This window comes from Mytilus trossulus, chromosome 13, assembly GCF_036588685.1.
Source record: "Mytilus trossulus isolate FHL-02 chromosome 13, PNRI_Mtr1.1.1.hap1, whole genome shotgun sequence".
Lineage (NCBI taxonomy): Eukaryota > Metazoa > Mollusca > Bivalvia > Mytilida > Mytilidae > Mytilus > Mytilus trossulus.
This window is the reverse complement of record NC_086385.1, coordinates 59,176,333-59,195,910: the sequence shown is the minus strand read 5'-3', so window position 1 is coordinate 59,195,910 and position 19,578 is coordinate 59,176,333. Positions and strand designations below refer to the sequence as shown.

At 33.0% G+C, this 19,578-nt stretch overlaps 1 protein-coding gene across 1 annotated transcript in view; it reads right to left on the bottom strand.

Annotated features, from left to right (window-relative positions):
* Window positions 1-267: 267 nt before the first annotated feature.
* Window positions 268-19,578, bottom strand: part of LOC134694536 (E3 ubiquitin-protein ligase MIB2-like) — a 44,809-nt gene continuing 25,498 nt past the window's right edge. Inside the window, exons 7-9 of the mRNA XM_063555548.1 lie at window positions 6,424-6,522; window positions 4,699-4,809; window positions 268-336 (exon numbers count right to left, since the gene is read on the bottom strand). Coding sequence (XP_063411618.1) covers window positions 268-336; window positions 4,699-4,809; window positions 6,424-6,522 — 279 coding nt within the window. The remainder of the gene's footprint in view (window positions 337-4,698; window positions 4,810-6,423; window positions 6,523-19,578) is intronic.

The window sequence follows — 19,578 nt, the reverse complement described above, 5'->3', positions numbered from 1 at the left end:
AGCAGCAACCCTCTATCAAGAAAACATGATAGGACATTCAAGCATGGGAATATCGTAGCAATTGGGTGCTATATACTCTATGTACAGGTGCAGCTGGAATGTTGATACTTAAAAATAGAAAGTTCACAACTGGAAAGCTGAAATCATTTCTTTTGTCGTAAAGTTTTGTTTTCTTGTGATAAACTTGTCAATAATACTTGTTAAGCTGTTGAAATAAGATACGCACTTCGCATTTCCATGGAGAATATATTGACCAACAGAAGCACATCAAGCTTGGCCTTGTCCACTGTCAATATGCTGCTCCTGATATAACCATGTATCAACCTCATACAAAGGCTGTAATTTTATAATATGTTTGTAGTTTTAAATGTTGACTTTAAAATAATAATTGAATGCGGGTGATTTTTAATTAAACATAGGGATGTAAGATGGGTACGTAATTCTTCAATCAGTATATTAAAAAAAAAAGGTTTTAATTGTCTTAAATTTAGAGGTCAAAGCTAAATGTCAATGGACCTGATGAAGTCGACATGGACATAAGTCTGAGCAAGAAAAAAACCCAGATATAATGTTATAAAGTATATATGAATATTAATCTTTAGTGTTGACCTTAACCAATCAAAATATTTCACCATACTTAATGAAGTGGGTGGTATACAGGATTTATCTTAATCAAATTGACATGTTTTTTTAATACAGATTGGACATTTGGTTTTCCCTATTGAATGGTTTAACACTAATCATTTTAGGGCCCTTTATAGCTTGCTGTTCAGTAATAGCTAAAACTCTGTATTGAAGACCGATATTTGACATGTTATGGTTTACTTTTATAAATTGTGATTTAAATGGAGAGATGCACTCATACCACATCTTCTTATATCTATATATGATAAATTTGGAAAATGTTATCCATCACACTTCAACATAACCACCATAGCATAGGTACAAACTGATTTTTAAAATAAGGAGTTTTTTTCTCTATTGAACTGATCTATAATGAAGGATATAACCCAAGTTGATGGTGAAGTTGAAATGGTTCCTTGAGAAATTTAACGAATGGTATTACGATTTATAAGACTAGTGAAACATATGTTTCAAAGATGACGATGAATACGTTCCATTTATCGCAATTCAAATTCCGTCACCTTTTTACCCAAATGCAACAAAAAAAGACTTATCAAAAAGATTGTACTTGCATGAATTCGCACCCTTCAGAATCACCATATGTTTGTGGGGTTAGTATTAAATTATTGATTGACGCCGGTAATGATATCAGATAGAAATTCACTACCTGTAGTTGACTCATTGCTGAAAAACAAACTTAACAAAAACGGCTCAACATTGACAAATGAACCATGAGCTATAAAACTCAGCTCAAGTTCAGATGAACCATACATGACGGATATACACAGGATTCAATCCTTCAATGTAACACATATAGTTGACTTATGACTTAAACTTAAGAAAAGCAGATCAAACACAAAATCTGAACACTGCGCAATGACCTGTAAAATGAGGGCAATGCCTAAACAAAACTTGCAATTTGACATGTTCATCGTTAAATATTTCCATACACCAAATATAATTGACCTATTGCATGTAGTATTAGAAACAAAAAGACAATAACAAAAAACATAACTTTGACACTAAACAATAAAGATGAGTTCAAGGACAGATGGCACATGCCAGTTGGCCATGTACACCTTACAATAATTACTTACACCAATTGTAGTAGACATGCATATTGCATCAGTATAATAAAAACAGACTAAACCACAAAAAAAGACGTATTTATAACAACTGAACCATAAAAATGATGTCAAGGTCACTGATTCATGATCCATATGGTTTCCCCTCGAGCATTTTTCTGTGTACCCTTTCAATTATGTTTAATAGTTTTGACAAAATTGATAGTTATAATTATTTACTTCTGTAGTTTTGTCGCTCTCTCAATGCAATCATGTTTCTATGTTATTGTATGTTAAAAATATCACATGGTGTGTTATATTCCAAACAGTGTAGTTTATGTTTTTAAATTTTTATTCGTTTTGGGCATGTTGAACAATGCTTATACTTTATGGCGTGTGATAGTATCTCGTCACATTTAAATTGTCATTGATTGTAAGCTCTATCACTATAATTGTCAAGTCTTCAAACTTTTCCATTGTTCTGCTTTCTACAGTGTTTGTTTTTGAGAGATGTTTATTTGTAATTTATAATTAATGTTGATACCGAGGTGATACTTTGTCCATTCGTTTAATGTGTTTTATCATTTGTTTTTGCTATTGGATTAAGGACTTTCCGTTTTGAATTTTTGTGATTTTCCTGTTTACTCAAGGGTATCCAAACACAGAAAGTGAAGCGGGTTATTTAAAGCGTGCATCACATTTTTTTTATGTTATTTCGAATAGACAGAAACAATATTACAGTCATTTCTTTTAATTGAATTCTTAATTCTATTTTAAACCGGAGTAATTCATGACAAAATTGATGACATCACGGTCACATGACAAAACTATGTCTATGGGCTGATTAACGAAAAGACGTTAGCCAATAAGAAGACTAGTTACATCCAAAATTAAATGATTGCAGGGTATCCATTAACATTGTAAGTTTAATCCACTGACCTGTCCAGGTATATTGAGATCAATACCTCCACCAATCAGCAACTTGACGATTTCTGTGTTTCTGTTATTTGCAGCAATGTGAAGTGCAGTGTTATCAAAAAGTTATCAAATGTACCAGGATTATAATTTAATACGCTAGACGTGCGTTTCGTCTACATAAAGACTCATCAGTGACGCTCAGATCCAAAACAGTTAAAATGCCAAACAAATACAAAGTTGAAGAGCATTGAGGACCCAAAAATTCCTAAAAGTTGTGCCAAATACGGTTAAGGTAATCTACTCCTGGACGTAAGAAAATCCTTAGTTTTTCGAAAAATTAAAAGTTTTGTAAACAGAAAATTTATAGAAATGACCATATAATTGATATTCATGTCAACACTGTGTCAAACTGTGTACAAAAAAAACAAATAACAATTATAACATAACAGAGTGAATTGCAGTGCGATCATACTAAATAAAAAAATAAACTGATATGTTTAACATAATATGCAATAGACAGAGAGCAATCCATTGCATTACAGGACGCGGGTAGGTAAATGCGGTTTCAAATAGATTTTTGGTAATTGCATCGGAATCTCATCTATTAGGTCATTTTCGAAACTATGCAAATTATAATTGGCTAAGTCAGACGTTGGGAGAATTTTTAATGGAGTGGTGATTTTTTGCCTACCCTGAGGTCAAGGATTTATCAACTTGTTGTTTTTCGACAACGGCATTGCGATGTTAAGAATATGTTAATCCATGACCATTGCTCCCTTGAACACTTGCAGTTTTAAGTTAGAAAATCGCTAAAAAATAAGGTTCATCAAAGTCAATGTTTAGCTTGTAACGTCACACTCATTATCATCAACTGTGGAGCACCTTATCACAGAAGTTGTGATTATGAGTCAAACAAATGTTAAGGTTGCAGGATTTAAAATATTATTTACATTGTCATTGGCTCTTGGACTAGATCATATTTGGTGTAAGGTGATTTAATAGTCCAATACTTACTGACCATCATCAGTTATTTGTATGAGATCAGCATCTATTTTTCTTATACATGTTAAAACATATGTGTTTTTTTTATCAGAATGTGGTAAATGTTTTGAGAGAGAAAAAAGCAGGGAATTGAATATTCCAAGCTGTCAGTATATATCATGTATAATGTGATTGCCACTGTGATCAACAACCGAACAATGTACGATGTATGGCTCTGTATGATTTTCAAACAATGAGCAACACCCAAACATGAGAGGCACCCCATCTGACAAAATAGAAAACACTCTTCTAGAATTGATGGAGTGAATTGTGTTTAACAACACTTTCGGCACTGGTGTGCTATTACATGGTGATCATATGTTATTGGTGGATAAAGCTACAGTGTCCGTAGAAAAACTGTAAAATAAAAAATGAACACCAAGCAGAAAGAAGCTTCACACCCCAAGCCGTCCGATGTAAAGAGCATTGAGGACATAACATTCATAAAACGTTGTGCCAAATACGGCTAAGGTAATCTTTTTCTGGGATAAGAAAATTCTTTTTGTAAATATTCAAAGTTTTTTTACAAGAATTTTATGAAAATGACCATGTTATGATATTCATGTCAACACCGAAGTGCTGACTACTGGGCTTGTGATACCCTCGGGGACAAAACATCCACCAACACTGGCATCACCTCAGTGGTGTAAATTGTTTTCAAACTTACCAGGATTATAATTTAATACGACAGACGCGAGTTTCGTCTAGATAAGACTCATCATTGACGCTCAGATAAAAAAACAACTTGTGTTTTCGAGTTTGTAAACTCAATATTTTGTGATCTCTACTCAAGGGATACATTTAAGTCAACAAAAAATTACATTGTCCAACAGTCTACAATGTTTGTTATGGAAGATATGATTTTGTCACCTATTGCTGATGTTGAAACCTTGAGTTATACTCTACTTAAGAGTATCCACACACATCAAAACGTTACATTTGAGATTTTAACTTTGTCTTGTTTGACAAGCACCTATGATGCCGTAAATTTGGATTTTGTTATTGCAGATAATTCAAATATGATAGTAAGTTCAACATTTAATACACTGACCTGTGTCTGTATATTGAGATCAATACCAGCGTCAATCAACAACTTGACGTTTTCTGTGTTTCCGTTCTCTACAGCAATGTGAAGAGCAGTGGCATGTAGGTGGCAGTGAGTCTAAATAACAATGTTAACACAATAAAAAATAAATCAGTTCGAAACAAAGCAAAAAAACATAAAACAAAAACAAAAACCTGTCTTCCTTCTCGCGTTTAGTCCTTTGTCTAGCTTGATCCTCGATTATATCCATCAGTTATTTGAAATTGTGTTTCCAATTGACGAATTTAGGATCACGATATTCGGGCCTTTTGGATAACCCATTTCACAGAGAAGTGTTATTGACATTTCAAGGTCACCGCTAATAACGTGGCCACCTAGATTATATACGACTGGGGAAATAGCACCAGAGCAATCAGGAAGTTAAGACTTTAGTTAAAATTCGTTTTGTAAAGGTACGAGAAAGGATAGGTACAAACTGATCAGATGAACCATACATGACGGACATAGACAGGGTTCAATCCTTCAATGTAACACATATAGTTGACTTTTTACTTAAACTTAAGAAAAGCAGACCAAACAAAAACAATGAACACTGCGCAATGACCTGTAAAAATGAGGGCAATGCCTAAACAAAACTTGCAATTTGACATTTTCATCGTTAAATATTTCCATACACCAAATATAATTGACCTATTGCATGTAGTATTAGAAACATGCAAAAAGACAATAACAAAAAACATAACTTTGACACTAAACAATAAAGATGAGGTCAAGGACAGATGGCACATGCCAGTTGGCCATGTACATCTTACAATAATTACTTGCATCAATTGTAGTAGACATGCATATTGCATCAGTATAATAAAAACAGACTAAACCACAAAAAAACGTATTTATAACAATTAAACAATAAAGATGAGGTCAAGGTCACTGATTCATGATCCATATGGCTTCCTCTCTAGCATTTTTTATGTACCCTTTTAACTATTTTTAATAGTTTTGACAAAATTGATAGTAATATTTATGTACTTCTGTAGTTTTGTCGCTCTCTCAATGCAATCATGTTTCTATGTTATTGTATGTTAAAAATATCACATGGTGTGTTATATTCCAAACAGTGTAGTTTATGTTTTTACATTTTTATTCGTTTTGGGCATGTTGAACAATGCTTATACTTTATGGCGTGTGATAGTATCTCGTCACATTTAAATTGTCATTGATTGTAAGCTCTATCACTATAATTGTCAAGTCTTCAGACTTTTCCATTGTTCTGCTTTCTACAGTGTTTGTTTTGGGAGATGTTTATTTGTAATTTATAACTAATGTTGATACCGAGGTGATACTTTGTCCATTCGTTTAATGTGTTTTATCATTTGTTTTTGCTATTGGATTAGGGACTTTCCGTTTTAAATTTTTGTGATTTTCCCTTTTACTCAAGGGTATCCAAACACACAACAGAAAGTGAAGCGGGTTATTTAGAGTGTGCATCACATTTTTTATGTTATTTCGAATAGACAGAAACAATATTACAGTAATTTCTTTTAATTTAATTCTTAATTCTATTTTAAACCGGAGTAATTCATGAAAAAAATTGATGACGTCACGGTCACATGTCAAAAATATGTCTATGGGCTGATTAACGAAAAGAAGTTAGCCAATAAGAAGACTAGTTACATCCAAAATTAAATGATTGCAGAGTATCCATTTACATTGTAAGTTTAATCCACTGACCTGTCCAGGTATATTGAGATCAATACCTCCACCAATCAGCAACTTGACGATTTCTGTGTTTCTGTTAAGTGCAGCATTGTGAAGTGCAGTGTTATCAAACTGTGTACAAAAAAAAAACAAATAACAATTATAACATATAGCAGAGTGAATTGCAGTGCGATCATACTAAATAAGAAATAAACTGATATGTTTAACATAATATGCAATAGACAGAGAGCAATCCATTGCATTAAAGGACGCCGGTAGGTAAATGCGGTTTCAAATAGATTTTTGGTAATTGGCTTGGAATTTCATCTATTACGTCATTTTCGAAACTATGCGAATTCTGATTGGCTAAATCGGACGTTGGGAGAATTTTTAATGGAGTGGTGATTTTTTGGCTGCACTGAGGTCAAGGATTTATCAACTTGCTGTTTTTCGACAACGACATTGCGATGTTAAGAATATTTTAATCTATGACCATTGCTCCCTTAAACACTTGCAGTTTAAAGTTATAAAATCGCTAAAAACTAAGGTTCATCAAAGTCAATGTTTAGCTTGTAACGTCACACTCATTATCATCAACTGTGGAGCACCATGTCACAGAAGTTATGATTATGAGTGAAAAAAATGTTAAGGTTGCAGGATTTAAAATATGATTTACATTGTCATTTGCTCTTGAACTAGATCATATTTGGTGTAAGTTGATTTAATAGTCCCATACTTACTGACCATCATCAGTTATTTTTTATGAGATCAGCATCTATTTTTCTTATACATGTTAAAACATATGGTTTTTTTTCAGAATGTGGTAAATGTTTTGAGAGAGAAAAAAAGCAGAGAATTGAATATTCCAAGCTGTCAGTATATATAGTGTGATTGCCGCTGTGACCAACAACCGAACAATGTACGATGTATGGCTCTGTATGATTTTTTAAACAATGAGCAAAACCCAAACATGAGAGGCAGCCCAATCTGACAAAATAGAAAACAATATTCTAGAATTGATTGATTGAATTGTGTTTAACAACGCTTTCGGCACTGCTGTACGAGTAAATGGTGATCATGAAAAACGGTAAAATAAAAAATAAACACCAAGCATAAAGAAGCTTTACACCCCAAGCCGTACGATGTGAAATAATCATTCTGATCAATTCTCCTAGTAAAATATTTAAACAGATTGTTCCTTTAATTGAATCGATTGATTATGGAGAAGATGCAACAAAAAGAACATTTAAGTAAAGAGACAGCAACAATTTCCAGATGTGTGAAGGTTTTATTTCTGTTCACAAAATAATTCCCTTTGAAAGTCGCTTGTGCGTTTGTAGACAATGTCGGACCCGATAACTTGTGAAACACGTTAATTTTGACCAAAACGTGCTTGTTTACTTTACAAGGTGTTTGAACGTATGATGGCTTAATGATGATACATACATACATTATTGTTTAGGGGCAATCTGATGCCAGACTCCTGATGAGGGATTATCTCGCTGTATTGAAGACCCATTAGTTACATTGACGTTGGGTCTTATTAACAGTACAGTATAAAAAGGCAATTTAGTTTGATTGCCAACGAGACAACTATCCAACTGAATTGAAATAAAGTGAATGTCAACATTTATAAGCAACCGTAAGGCCGTCAACAACGACAACAAACAATAAAGAATGTGGTGTGGTTAAACATGTTTGAGGGCGTTCATCAGATCGATACAAAGCAAGAAAACATCAAACAGAAACAAATAGTCTTTCTCGCGTTTAGTCCTTTGTCTGGCATGATCCTCGATTATATAAATACGAATTTTGATGCTGTGTTTCCAATTGATGGATTTAGGCTCACCATATTTCGAGCCTTTTGGAAAACTCATTTCAGAAGTTTTAAAGACAACGGTAATAACGTGGCCAACAAAATTATATAAGAATGAGGAACTAGCAACAGTGCAATCAGGAAGTTTAGACTTGAAGTCGTTAATATTGAAATCCTGTAACACATGTTTGTATTTTATAATTTTTAGTTTTTGGTTTAGTTAAAAAGTAGATTTGATTTTATTGCAATAAATACAACTAATCTATCCGCCTGAGTTCAAATGAAATGGATTTAAACATTTATAAGCAATCGTATGTGGCGGAGTTTAACATATTTGTGAGCGCTCAACCGCCCTCCGTTAACATGGTCAACCTGAGACAGTGTTAAAACAGCACATTATAGGAAAATATACAACTTACATAAACAATAAGATGTGGTGTGATTTCCCGTGAAAAGATTGAAACAACTTGCAACAAGAGACTAAATGACACATAAATTAACAACTATAGGTCATCGTATGGCCTTCAAAAATAGGCAAAGAGGATACCGCATAGTCAGCTATGAGAGACCGTGAATGTAAAGCAATTCAAACGAGAAATCTAACGGGCTTATTTATGTACAAAAAATGAACAAAAACCTAAATGTTACACTTAAACTTACGACAACCACTGAATTACAGGCTCCTAACTTGGGACAGGCACATACATATATAATGTGGCGGGGTTTATGATGTTAGCGAGACCCTGTCCTAACCTGGGGCAGTGGTGTAAAAATACAACATAAGAACGAACTATAAAAAACAGATGAAAAAAGCGAAACATCAACCCAACAATGTTAGATCTGTAAATTTGCTTTCGCAAAATTTTTGTTCTTCCCACGCCGGGATTCGAATCCTATGCTACTAATATCGTGACACCACCTGTTCAGTGGTTGTTGTGGTTCATACGTGTTCCTCGTTTCTATTTTTTTTTATATAAAGATTAAACCGTTGATTTTTCTGTTTGAATTGCTACATTAGCCACTTGTGTGTCCTTGATAGCTTGCAGGTTGGTGTAAGCCAAAGCTCTGTGTTAAAGGTCGTACTTTGACCTATAATTGTTTACTTTTTACATGTTGTGTCCTGGAAGGAGAGTAGTATCATTAGCACTCATACCACATCTTCTTATTTCTATTAATGTTGCAAAAGTTATTTCTTTTGGGTGGATGTGTATGTTTAAGCGCGGATTCATATAAGATGGATTCTTACGGTATGCACCCTTTTATTCATTCATTGTACAATTTTATAAATATAATAAATGAATTAAAACGCCTGATATCGTGGGTTCTGACACCGGCCTGGTCAAACTTAAGACTTAAAAATTGGTATTTGCTGATTTCCGTCAGTCAATTGGCATTAAGGGGTAAGAACAAAAACTAGTTGGATCGGAGTGTCAAGTTAGGGTAATATGTCTTCCAACGGACTGTAACCTTTTAAGCTATAGCACACTAAAAATTAATGAAACAAACAACCCATTCAGCAACATGATGTCCAAAAGTGAGCACTTTGTGAATTATTATTGAAATAGTAACTTTTATGAATTAACTGTTAACAAAACTTTATATTGTTTGCAAAAACTACGGATAATATATTCAGGAACAAATAACCTTTATTCACAAAAAAAAATCGGAATTTTGAGCCTTTAATGGCCCTTTGACATTCTGTTATTCGACCGTCACTGATGAGTCTTTTGTACGCGAAACACACGTCTTACAAGCAAGATATCTTTAATTATGATGCGTTTTTCTTCCTTTCATATTCAATACTTGTTTTATTTTCTTCGACGTGTAAATATCTGATTAAAAAATAAAAGAAGCTTTTATTCTTTTGAATATGTTTAAATTCATAATACATGAAGTGCTGTTATTTTAGAAGATATATGATTGATTGAATGTTATTTTCTGACCGTCCAGTGACAAATACTTTATGCATGCAAATTTTAACGGAAAGATATGAAGAGAATGATTTGCAAACAAGAAATACGAAGTAGCACCAAGTTGTCGTCAAGACAGAACAACGGGAAGGCGGGTGACAATTACAAATAATAAGTCCAATAAATTCAACGCCATGACCAAAAAAAAATAACTCAAGATACATAATTTAGATCATAAAAGTGTTGGATAGTTTTGTTTAATTTTGATTATTGTTACACTTACACAAATAACTAATTAAAATGGTCACATGGTGTCTTCTTATGTGAGGGGGAGGAAAGGGGGTATCCTTCTCCCTTCTCCCACCCCTCATCTCCTTTCTCCTACCAGGCCTCTTCTCCTTTCTCATATCCCTCTTCTCCGTATTAGATTTTTTTTTAATTTACCGGAAAAAAGAGACATATTTTATTTTTTCATATTTTATTTTTTTTCTCCAACTTTTCTCCTTTCTCCCAGCCTTCCTCTCCTTTCTCGTACCCCCTTTCTCCTTTCTCCTACCTCTTTCTCCCTGTCTCCATTACCCCTGCCCTTCCCCACTATGTGATATGAATTACAGTGTATGTTATTATTCACAGTTCTGTAGTTTATTTTCGCCATCTGTATTTTTATTAAATGATTGTCTGAAATGTTAACTTGGCATGCCATACTTGGTAGAAATGCGGACGTGAAAGAAAGCACTTTTCACAAAAGTGTCAACGGAGATTAAAACATTCCCGGGCGACGATTTCGTCAATTATGAAACAAAATACGTATATATGCACTTTTTGAGTATGAACCAATTATTATATTCATTCACAATTACGTTCCCAGTATTTCTCTGAAGTTTATCACAGTTCCGTTAATTTTTGGGTCAGATTTCGACGGTCTGCTAAAATGTCACTTTAAATTCAAGAATAATGAGTAAATGAATATCCTGTTTTCCTGTCTCACTCAAATATATGTTTATTTTTCGTCCTAAAGAAAGTAGCTATTATTATAGCGTAGCAGGAATACTTTTCCGTCGTCAGATCTAGTAAATACCGGAAATCATCTCCGGTCCGCAGTTCGGTTAAAAATTTCGATGATTCAATGATCACAACAACGACGATTTTTTGTCACTTTTTTTTTATTTTTAACTATGAGCGTACTTACGAGCCACTAAAATATTTGAACTACATCAACATTAATGTTCAAGGAATGTCTGGTATAAATATGATCGTGGGTCGTAGGTACGCTCATAGTTAAAAATGCAGAAAAAGGTTTGGAAACTGCCATTTTTCTGCCCTTTTCGCGAATCTTGAGGTCTTTACAGCAACAGAGCATGAATACTATCAACGGAAGTTGAAAAATCTATTGATGTTAACAAAAATATAGGTTTTAAACTTTAAGAATAATGTATTATAATTAATGGCAAGTCACTTTTAATTTGAACGAAATTAGGGGGCCGTTCTCTAATGCTTATCGTACCTTGTCCTTTGTGTTTAATTATAGTCAATTGTGTAAAGATGTTAATATCAGTGAAAATACACCTACTTCATGTAATTGCAGTAATTCCGCATATATTAATGGACCCATTTCCCATGTTATAACAGGAGATCTTAACATCGTTCAAGACCGAGAGTTAAAATCATTCCTCAGTAAAGGACCTAAATATCGTCCCCCGTCAATTATTAATTGGAATGAGTGTCGTAATATCATCCACGACTCACTCCATACTTACTGTATGAAATGGATAAAACGGGAAAAAGCTGACAAAAATCTTTGGACTCTTTTTTCAATTCAGTAATGAAGATAGTTGATATACGTATTCAACATTTCAAAGAACATTTTACTATTAACAATAACCACAATAAACCTATTTCTCGTATCAAACATAAACTAAAAGAACTAGCCAAGGAATTTGTTTTTGTCCCGGGCGATAAAGCTGCTAATAATATTATTATTGTTTGACGTAAATTTTACATTGAGGTTCTGAAAAAGGAAATCACCAATTCACCAACATTCCAACTGACTCTATTTTCAGAAAACGAAATCAGTAACAAACATAAACTTTTAGCCACCGCTTTACAAGCAGAGCCAAATACAATGAAAGTCCCAACTATGTATTGGCTTCCATAACTACACAAAACCCCTTACAAATATAGATTTATTTCGTCTTCAAGCCATTGGTCAACTACTAAATTGTCTATTCTTCTTACCAGCACAATTGGTACAATTAAAAACCTTATAATAAATTGTTCAAATAAGGCCTTCGAAAATAGTGGAATAAATTACTTTTGGAGTGTCAAGAACTCGTTGGAAGTACTTGATAAATTGCATGCTCATATTGGTGATTTTGAATCTGTTCAAAGTTTGGATTTTTCTACCCTGTATACCACATTGCCTCACATTCTCATTAAGAAAAAATTCACACACCTAATTAAATGGGCATTCAAAAAATCAGAATGTGAAAATATATGTTCAAACTCTTTTAGTTCATTTTTTAGTAGCAATAAACAAAAAAACTATGTTAATTGGACATGCTTTGATACTATATATGCCCTTGAATTTTTACTAGGTAACATTTTTGTTCGCTTTGGGGATTCCGTATATCGTCAGAGTATCGGAATTCCAATGGGGACTAACTGTGCACCACTTATTGCGGACCTCTTTTTGTATTGTTATGAGTTACAATTTATGACAAAAATAAGCAAAGACCCATCAAAACAACATCTGATAAACAAATTTAATAATACTTTTAGATATTTGGATGATATTTTGGCTCTCAATAATGACGACTTCAGTATGTATATTAATAAAACTTATCATGCTGAACTTACTTTAAATAAAGCTAATACTAATAATGACCACTGCCCTTTCCTCGACCTTGATATCTTTATCACTAACGGAAAGCTGAATACTAAAATTTATGACAAAAGGGATGATTTTTCATTTCCTATCGTTAATTATCCGTTTTTAGATGGTGACGTTCCCTTGTCACCATCTTACGGTTTTTATTTATCTCAACTTGTACGATTCGCTCGTGTTTGTAACAATGTTTTAGATTTTAACGAGAGAAATTTATGTTTTACTGAAAAATTATTACACCAGGGTTTTCGATATCACAAACTAGTCAAAACTTTTACTAAATTTTATCATCGGTATAAAGACATCATTCGTAAATATAGCTCAACATGCACACTTTTTATACGTTCAGGTATTTCACATCCAATTTTTTATGGAAATATTCTTTATAAAGCACAAAGGTGTCAGTATTCACCTCAGAAACTTACAAAACCTTTAAATAGACTGATTAAGAAGGGATATAATTACGATACTGTTGTCAAGTCATTAAAGATTGCATATTTTGGCGTTAATATTGAGTCACTGATAAGGTCTTTGCGTCGGAACTAAATACATTTATTCTAAAAACAGTTATTGGTATGACACGGGTTATGTTCTTCTCATATATGTTATGATGGTATGATACTAAACCCCTAACGGGAAGGATTGTGCCTGATGTTCATATGATGAAATCATAATCTTTCAGTCAGTTTAATTGAAGTCTGGAGCTGGCATGTCAGTTAACTGCTAGTAGTCTGTTGTTATTTATGTATTATTGTCATTTTGTTTATTTTCTTTGGTTACATCTTCTGACAGCAGACTCGGACTTCTCTTGAACTGAATTTTAATGTGCGTATTGTTATGCGTTTATTTTTCTACATTGGTTAGAGGTATATGGGGAGGGTTGAGATCTCACAAACATGTTTAACCCCGCCACATTTTTGCGCCTGTCCCAAGTCAGGAGCCTCTGGCCTTTGTTAGTCTTGTATTATTTTTATATTAGTTTCTTGAATACAATTTGGAAATTAGTATGGCGTTCATTATCACTGAACTAGTATATATTTGTTTAGGGGCCAGCTGAAGGACGCCTCCGGGTGCGGGAATTTCTCGCTACATTGAAGACCTGTTGGTGACCTTCTGCTGTTGTTTTTTATTTGGTCGGGTGGTTGTCTCTTTGACACATTCCCCATTTCCATTCTCAATTTTATGAATGAAACAAACAGACAAAATTGTCAAAATGTCAAAAATACAGCAATCAATATTGCGTTATAATCTTAATCACTAAAAAAAACAAAAACATATATGTGACAAAGAAGCACAAGGTTGGATACAGACCACGCATATTACCAAAAAATAAAGAATACACAAAATTTCCATAGTACAATAATACAATTACGGGATGTATAAGTATATCATATATGTAACAAATAAACATGAAAGGCATTTAGAAAAATCACTTAACAAAAATGAAAGACAAGCAACATACAAGTTTTACAATAGCACAATAACGGGATTTAAAGGTACAGAGACTAGAGCCATGCTATATGTATAGAAGTAAAACCAAAACGTATGTACAAAGGACATTAGCAAAAATGAAAGACTAGAGTACGATAACATAATAAACAATAATAACAAATGTACAAGTACCACAAGTATGTTTATCACAATAAAAATAAACAAATATTTAAAAGAGAAGCACAAAAAGGCACACACCAAATTTGACAACCTCATTTAGTGCTCTGTTATTTTTGAATCATATTAAAGGTTCTCCTAACCCTAACCCCTTACTCTAACCCTAAGTTAAATCTATCCATAAACGATTAAAAGATCTTAGGTAAAAGGACCGACTTGTCAGATAAAACATTGACTCTAACGTAGAATTGCGCGTTTGACGTCAACATATGAACGACACACAGGCAGATATATAAAATAAGTGTGCCGTTCAAAGTGTGAATATAATATAGTCTATAGTTCTTTAGGCATATCCTCTGCAGAATTTTAATCGTACTTTTGCTGTTGGTCTATATGCTTATGGTGTACTTCTTCAAAAAAAGAGCCACGTCATTATGTTTTAAAACACTCAAAAGGGCACACAGGCAAAGCATTTGTAGAATACAAAATTTATAATAAAACAATAACACAATACCGGTATTTTTAAGCACAGAGTCGCGTTATATGTATTACAGAAACACAAAAAAAAGGACAAAGCTAATATGAAAGATAATGCAAACAACTCAATGACGGGATGCATAAGTGCAGAGCATCGCCAAATAGATATCATCAAAAACAAATCAAACAGTAAAATAATATTGATATGGAAATAATAAAGAACACTATGACACGTGTTAAGATGATAGAAAACGTCAGTACGCATAAACAATACTTAAAGACCATCGAGAATTATTTGAGAAGTTGATGTGTCACACAGTCTGAGTAGTTGCTACAGGCTCTTGAATACCGAATACGTTTGGAAATGTTTATCTTATATGCAGGTGAAGTTGGTATGATGCTACGTAGGTGTGGGAAATCGATAATTTCAAAATTAAATTCATCTCGTTTGTCATAGATTCTGTTACTGAGATTACTGTGAAGGACAATTTTGAGGTATTTGTCTAAGAATAACGGGGAGGACGCCGTGTCTGTTGTTTCTTTAATTTGTAGTTCTGGGGGGTAATAATTGAACCAATTAGAAAAGTTTGATTGTTAATGGAAGGACATCATCAAGATATCTAAAATTGAAATTGAATAACCTGGATTCTTTGTTCTCCTAGTGTTTGGCAAGTGCCTGATTGAACTACGATTCATATGAAAATAAGCAGAGATCTGCAGGGAGAGGTGCACAGTTAGTCCCCATAGGATTGAAGACTGTTTGTTGAAAAAATCTACCTCGAAAATTCATCAAAAATGTTGTCAATTAGAAACTCCAGCAAACTGATCAATTGTTCCTCTGTGTCGCATGTTATACCCTTTTTTTCACTATTAACAAAATATACCTTATGGTATCCTAAAGTAATGCATGTATACATGTTATAGTAAAATTGAGAATGGAAATGGGGAATGCATGTGGATAATTTCTTCAAGACGATTTTTCAATTTCACAAGGCTAATAGTGGTATAGAGAGTTGAAGTATCAAACGTTTTGATAGAACTAATTTCAATAAAAGCTCGAGATTTAAAATTATTCAGAAGTTTTTAGTATTTTAAAGAATCCATATAATTATGGTTATAGTACGGCGGCTTTGTGCACATCCTGCTACAAGCATGAAATTTGGCATAGACCTTCCTCAACTATTTCTCTTTTTTTTAGATAGGAAGGCATTTGAAAAAGATGTCTCATTTCCGGTAAAATCCAAAATGGCGGACATCATACTTAAATTAGCCCAATATCGAAGGCTAGTATGTGGAAAGGTGTAGTTAACATGCTACTATCATAATATTTGGTACAAACCTTCGTTATGTACTACTTTTTGATTATGATATAAATTAGATGTCTTCAAAAACCCATTTTCTGGTAAAATCCAACATGGCGGACATTGTACTAAAATAAGCTTAATTTTTGGGAGGGTAATTTGAATGTGTTTTAAAGTATTGCTACTATCATTATATTGTTAATATCTTTAAAACGCTTTCTTCCGTTGATATCTAATATGGCGGACATAGAAATAAGTTTTCATTTTAATATTCAACTAAAGAAAATGTTGTTTGTTTAGCTGATCATTAAACTCTTGGCTTTAAGTCATCCTCAAAACCAATAACTCTATTCAGCTTTATATGTTTAAATACAAAGTTAAAACTTCTGGTAAAAAAAACCCAATACGGCGTAAATTACAAAGGTGAGTCCTTAATCCATATCTTCGATGTACAGTTTTGGATAGATTGATTGAAACAAAATAAAATCACTAATTTAAAACTTCTCAAACATCTTTAGAATGACTAATTTATGGCCGCAAATACATGTTTATTTACAATCGGAGAGCTAATTCTATAATGTACAAGCTCCTGATCAGATGAAGAGGCCTCACAAAGAGTTATCTAAAAAGGATTCCCATGGATCATATGTTTCTTATCGCCATTCATAAGCAAAGGACTAGTTAGCATAGAAACCAATACCTAGCTTGCTACTCATGCGCACCGCCATGTATATTGAACGTTTTACTTGCTGAAAAAGACTAGACCGAGTCGTAGGAATAGCCTCAATAAGTATTTCCTATTCCAAAAACACATTGTTTCTTGCTTCATTTACCCCATCTGATAAGTTTGTTCGATCTTACAACAAAAAAACATATCGTTCAATCAATGACATTGTCAAATTCATATCTGGTGATTTTGGCTGATCAATCATCATTCTCAAAGATAGAGTATTAAATCTAATCACCATTCATGTCACCAACGCAGTTCCTTTTCCAGCAAATGTGTAATCTCTCAATGTCTAGTGTATTTGAAAGGTCATGGATAGATATATATCTGAAGCTTTTCCAACTTCCAAAATGCAAGCCAAAGTTCGTCTGTCCCTATGTCACTGAAATGCGAAACAGCAATGACAGCAACATCAGTATCGACTGTTCGAGTCATGACTTAGTTAAGTCTGTGTTTCACTGCATCAGACACATGCATCTTTTTTCAAGTGTCAACCTCTTCCTGTGAACATGGTGTTAAGCTTGAAACATCATCATGTGGTGGAAAATCTTGAGCAATTGTTGCTACAACTACCTTTTCCTCAAAAATCTTTTGAGCAAGCTGTTGCGAATGAAATCTTAAAAAAATTCTTTCTTATTGTCGTCATCTTTCAGAAAATTTTGCCAATTTTTAGGATTTTGTTTTGAATATATATCAATGACCTTTCAAATAGATATTTGCCTTACTTGTTTCATAGTTCTTTCTAAAGCAGAGTTCGTTTACTGGTCTTCAAACAATAACGGCCAGATAAGAAGTCAAATCGACTGTGATGATAATTTCCGCTCTAGTTAAGCATATTCAGAAGCAATTAAATTATGTAAGAATTATTTTATGTGACCCAGACGGGGGTCAACATTTCTTAATTTATCCATATGACCTATCAAGATAAAAGACTTGTCAGTCATACTAAAAAATGCCTTTTTAAGTCAAAAGCAAAGAATGAACGCTAGAGCCAACAGTTCACATTTAGCGAATTGAACCGATTTAAAAGTCAAACGCAACGTACTGAATTTTTTGTTGACGACTTTTTTGTTTATTTGTATGGTTGAGTTGATGTCTCCCTGGCGTATCTATCACATCTAATGTTATTCATATATATAGGGTTTTCGTATATGTACACGTCTTTAATGTCGTTATTAAGGTGGCTCGTGGGCACAAAAATTTTAGCAAAAAATTAAACCTTTATTTTTTCCTTCCAAGTTTTATTTATTACACTATTAGTTGCTACTTTGTGATATGGTACAAAAAGCAACCCAAAAAAATGATTTGGTTTGGCCCCAGATGACTTTAAAAATTGAAAAAGCTCCAAATTATCTCCCTTTGGTGCAAAAATGCCGTTTTTTTGCCTTAAAATTGAAATATCTTTTTTAACTCATCGGTGACCTATATTTTTTATTACTGTTTTCAAATAAGCTGTACATAAACTAAATAATTGTAAAATTTAAGCGATTTCTTATATTAGGTTATTTTTTTATTTCAATATTTCACTTTTTTCTCCTATTAGTTCAACAGAAAAAAAGGACATTACCAAAAATGTATGCTGTTTCCAGAGGCAGATTTTAGCTTAAATGAACGGTGACCCCATTTTTTTATTTCATTTTTCTTTTAAGTATATGATAAAGTTCATTTATTCAAAAATATAGCGAAATCCTATATTAGAAAAAAAAAATCATTTATACCCAGGAGCCCCCTTAAAATCATTTCCACAATACTTTACTTTGCTTAATATTTTTTTTATTTATCACATGATTAATAAACAAAAAATAAGATGTGGTCTGATTGAAAAATTCAAATATAAAACCTTGCTGTTTTCATGATCACAAAACTTTTCAATCTTTTTCACATTAATCGTCAGTTATGATATTATTTCAAATTTGAGTTATTGATAAACAATTACACTTGTATACTTGTGGCACGTACCTTCGTTGGCAATTCCATAAAAATAGAATTTCCTTTCCGTACTTGAATGGTCTTTTTTCGCAATTATTGTTAAAAGAATTACATAACAATTGATAAACTTTTTTAAAAAGATGTCTGTTTCATATGTAAGCTGGAGTAATATTGTAACAAATTTTGCAATTCAAATATTGATTCATAGTCCATTTCTAGTTATCAGAAGTAAATTTTTCAAATTATTTGCTAGGCTTGATAGAAAATATTTAACAGATGTTCAAGTGGATAGTCTACTGAGAAATGTTACACAGTGCTGGTAAGTCATTTACCTTTAAAATTGAGAATGGAAATGGGGAATGTGTGAAAGAGACAACAATCCGACCATAGAACAAGCAACAACAGAAGGTCAGCAATAGATCTTCAATGCAGCGAGATATCCCTAAAACATTACATATACTAGTTCAGTTATAATTAACGCCATACTAAACTCCAAATTATACACTAGAAACTAAAATTGAAAATAATACAAGACT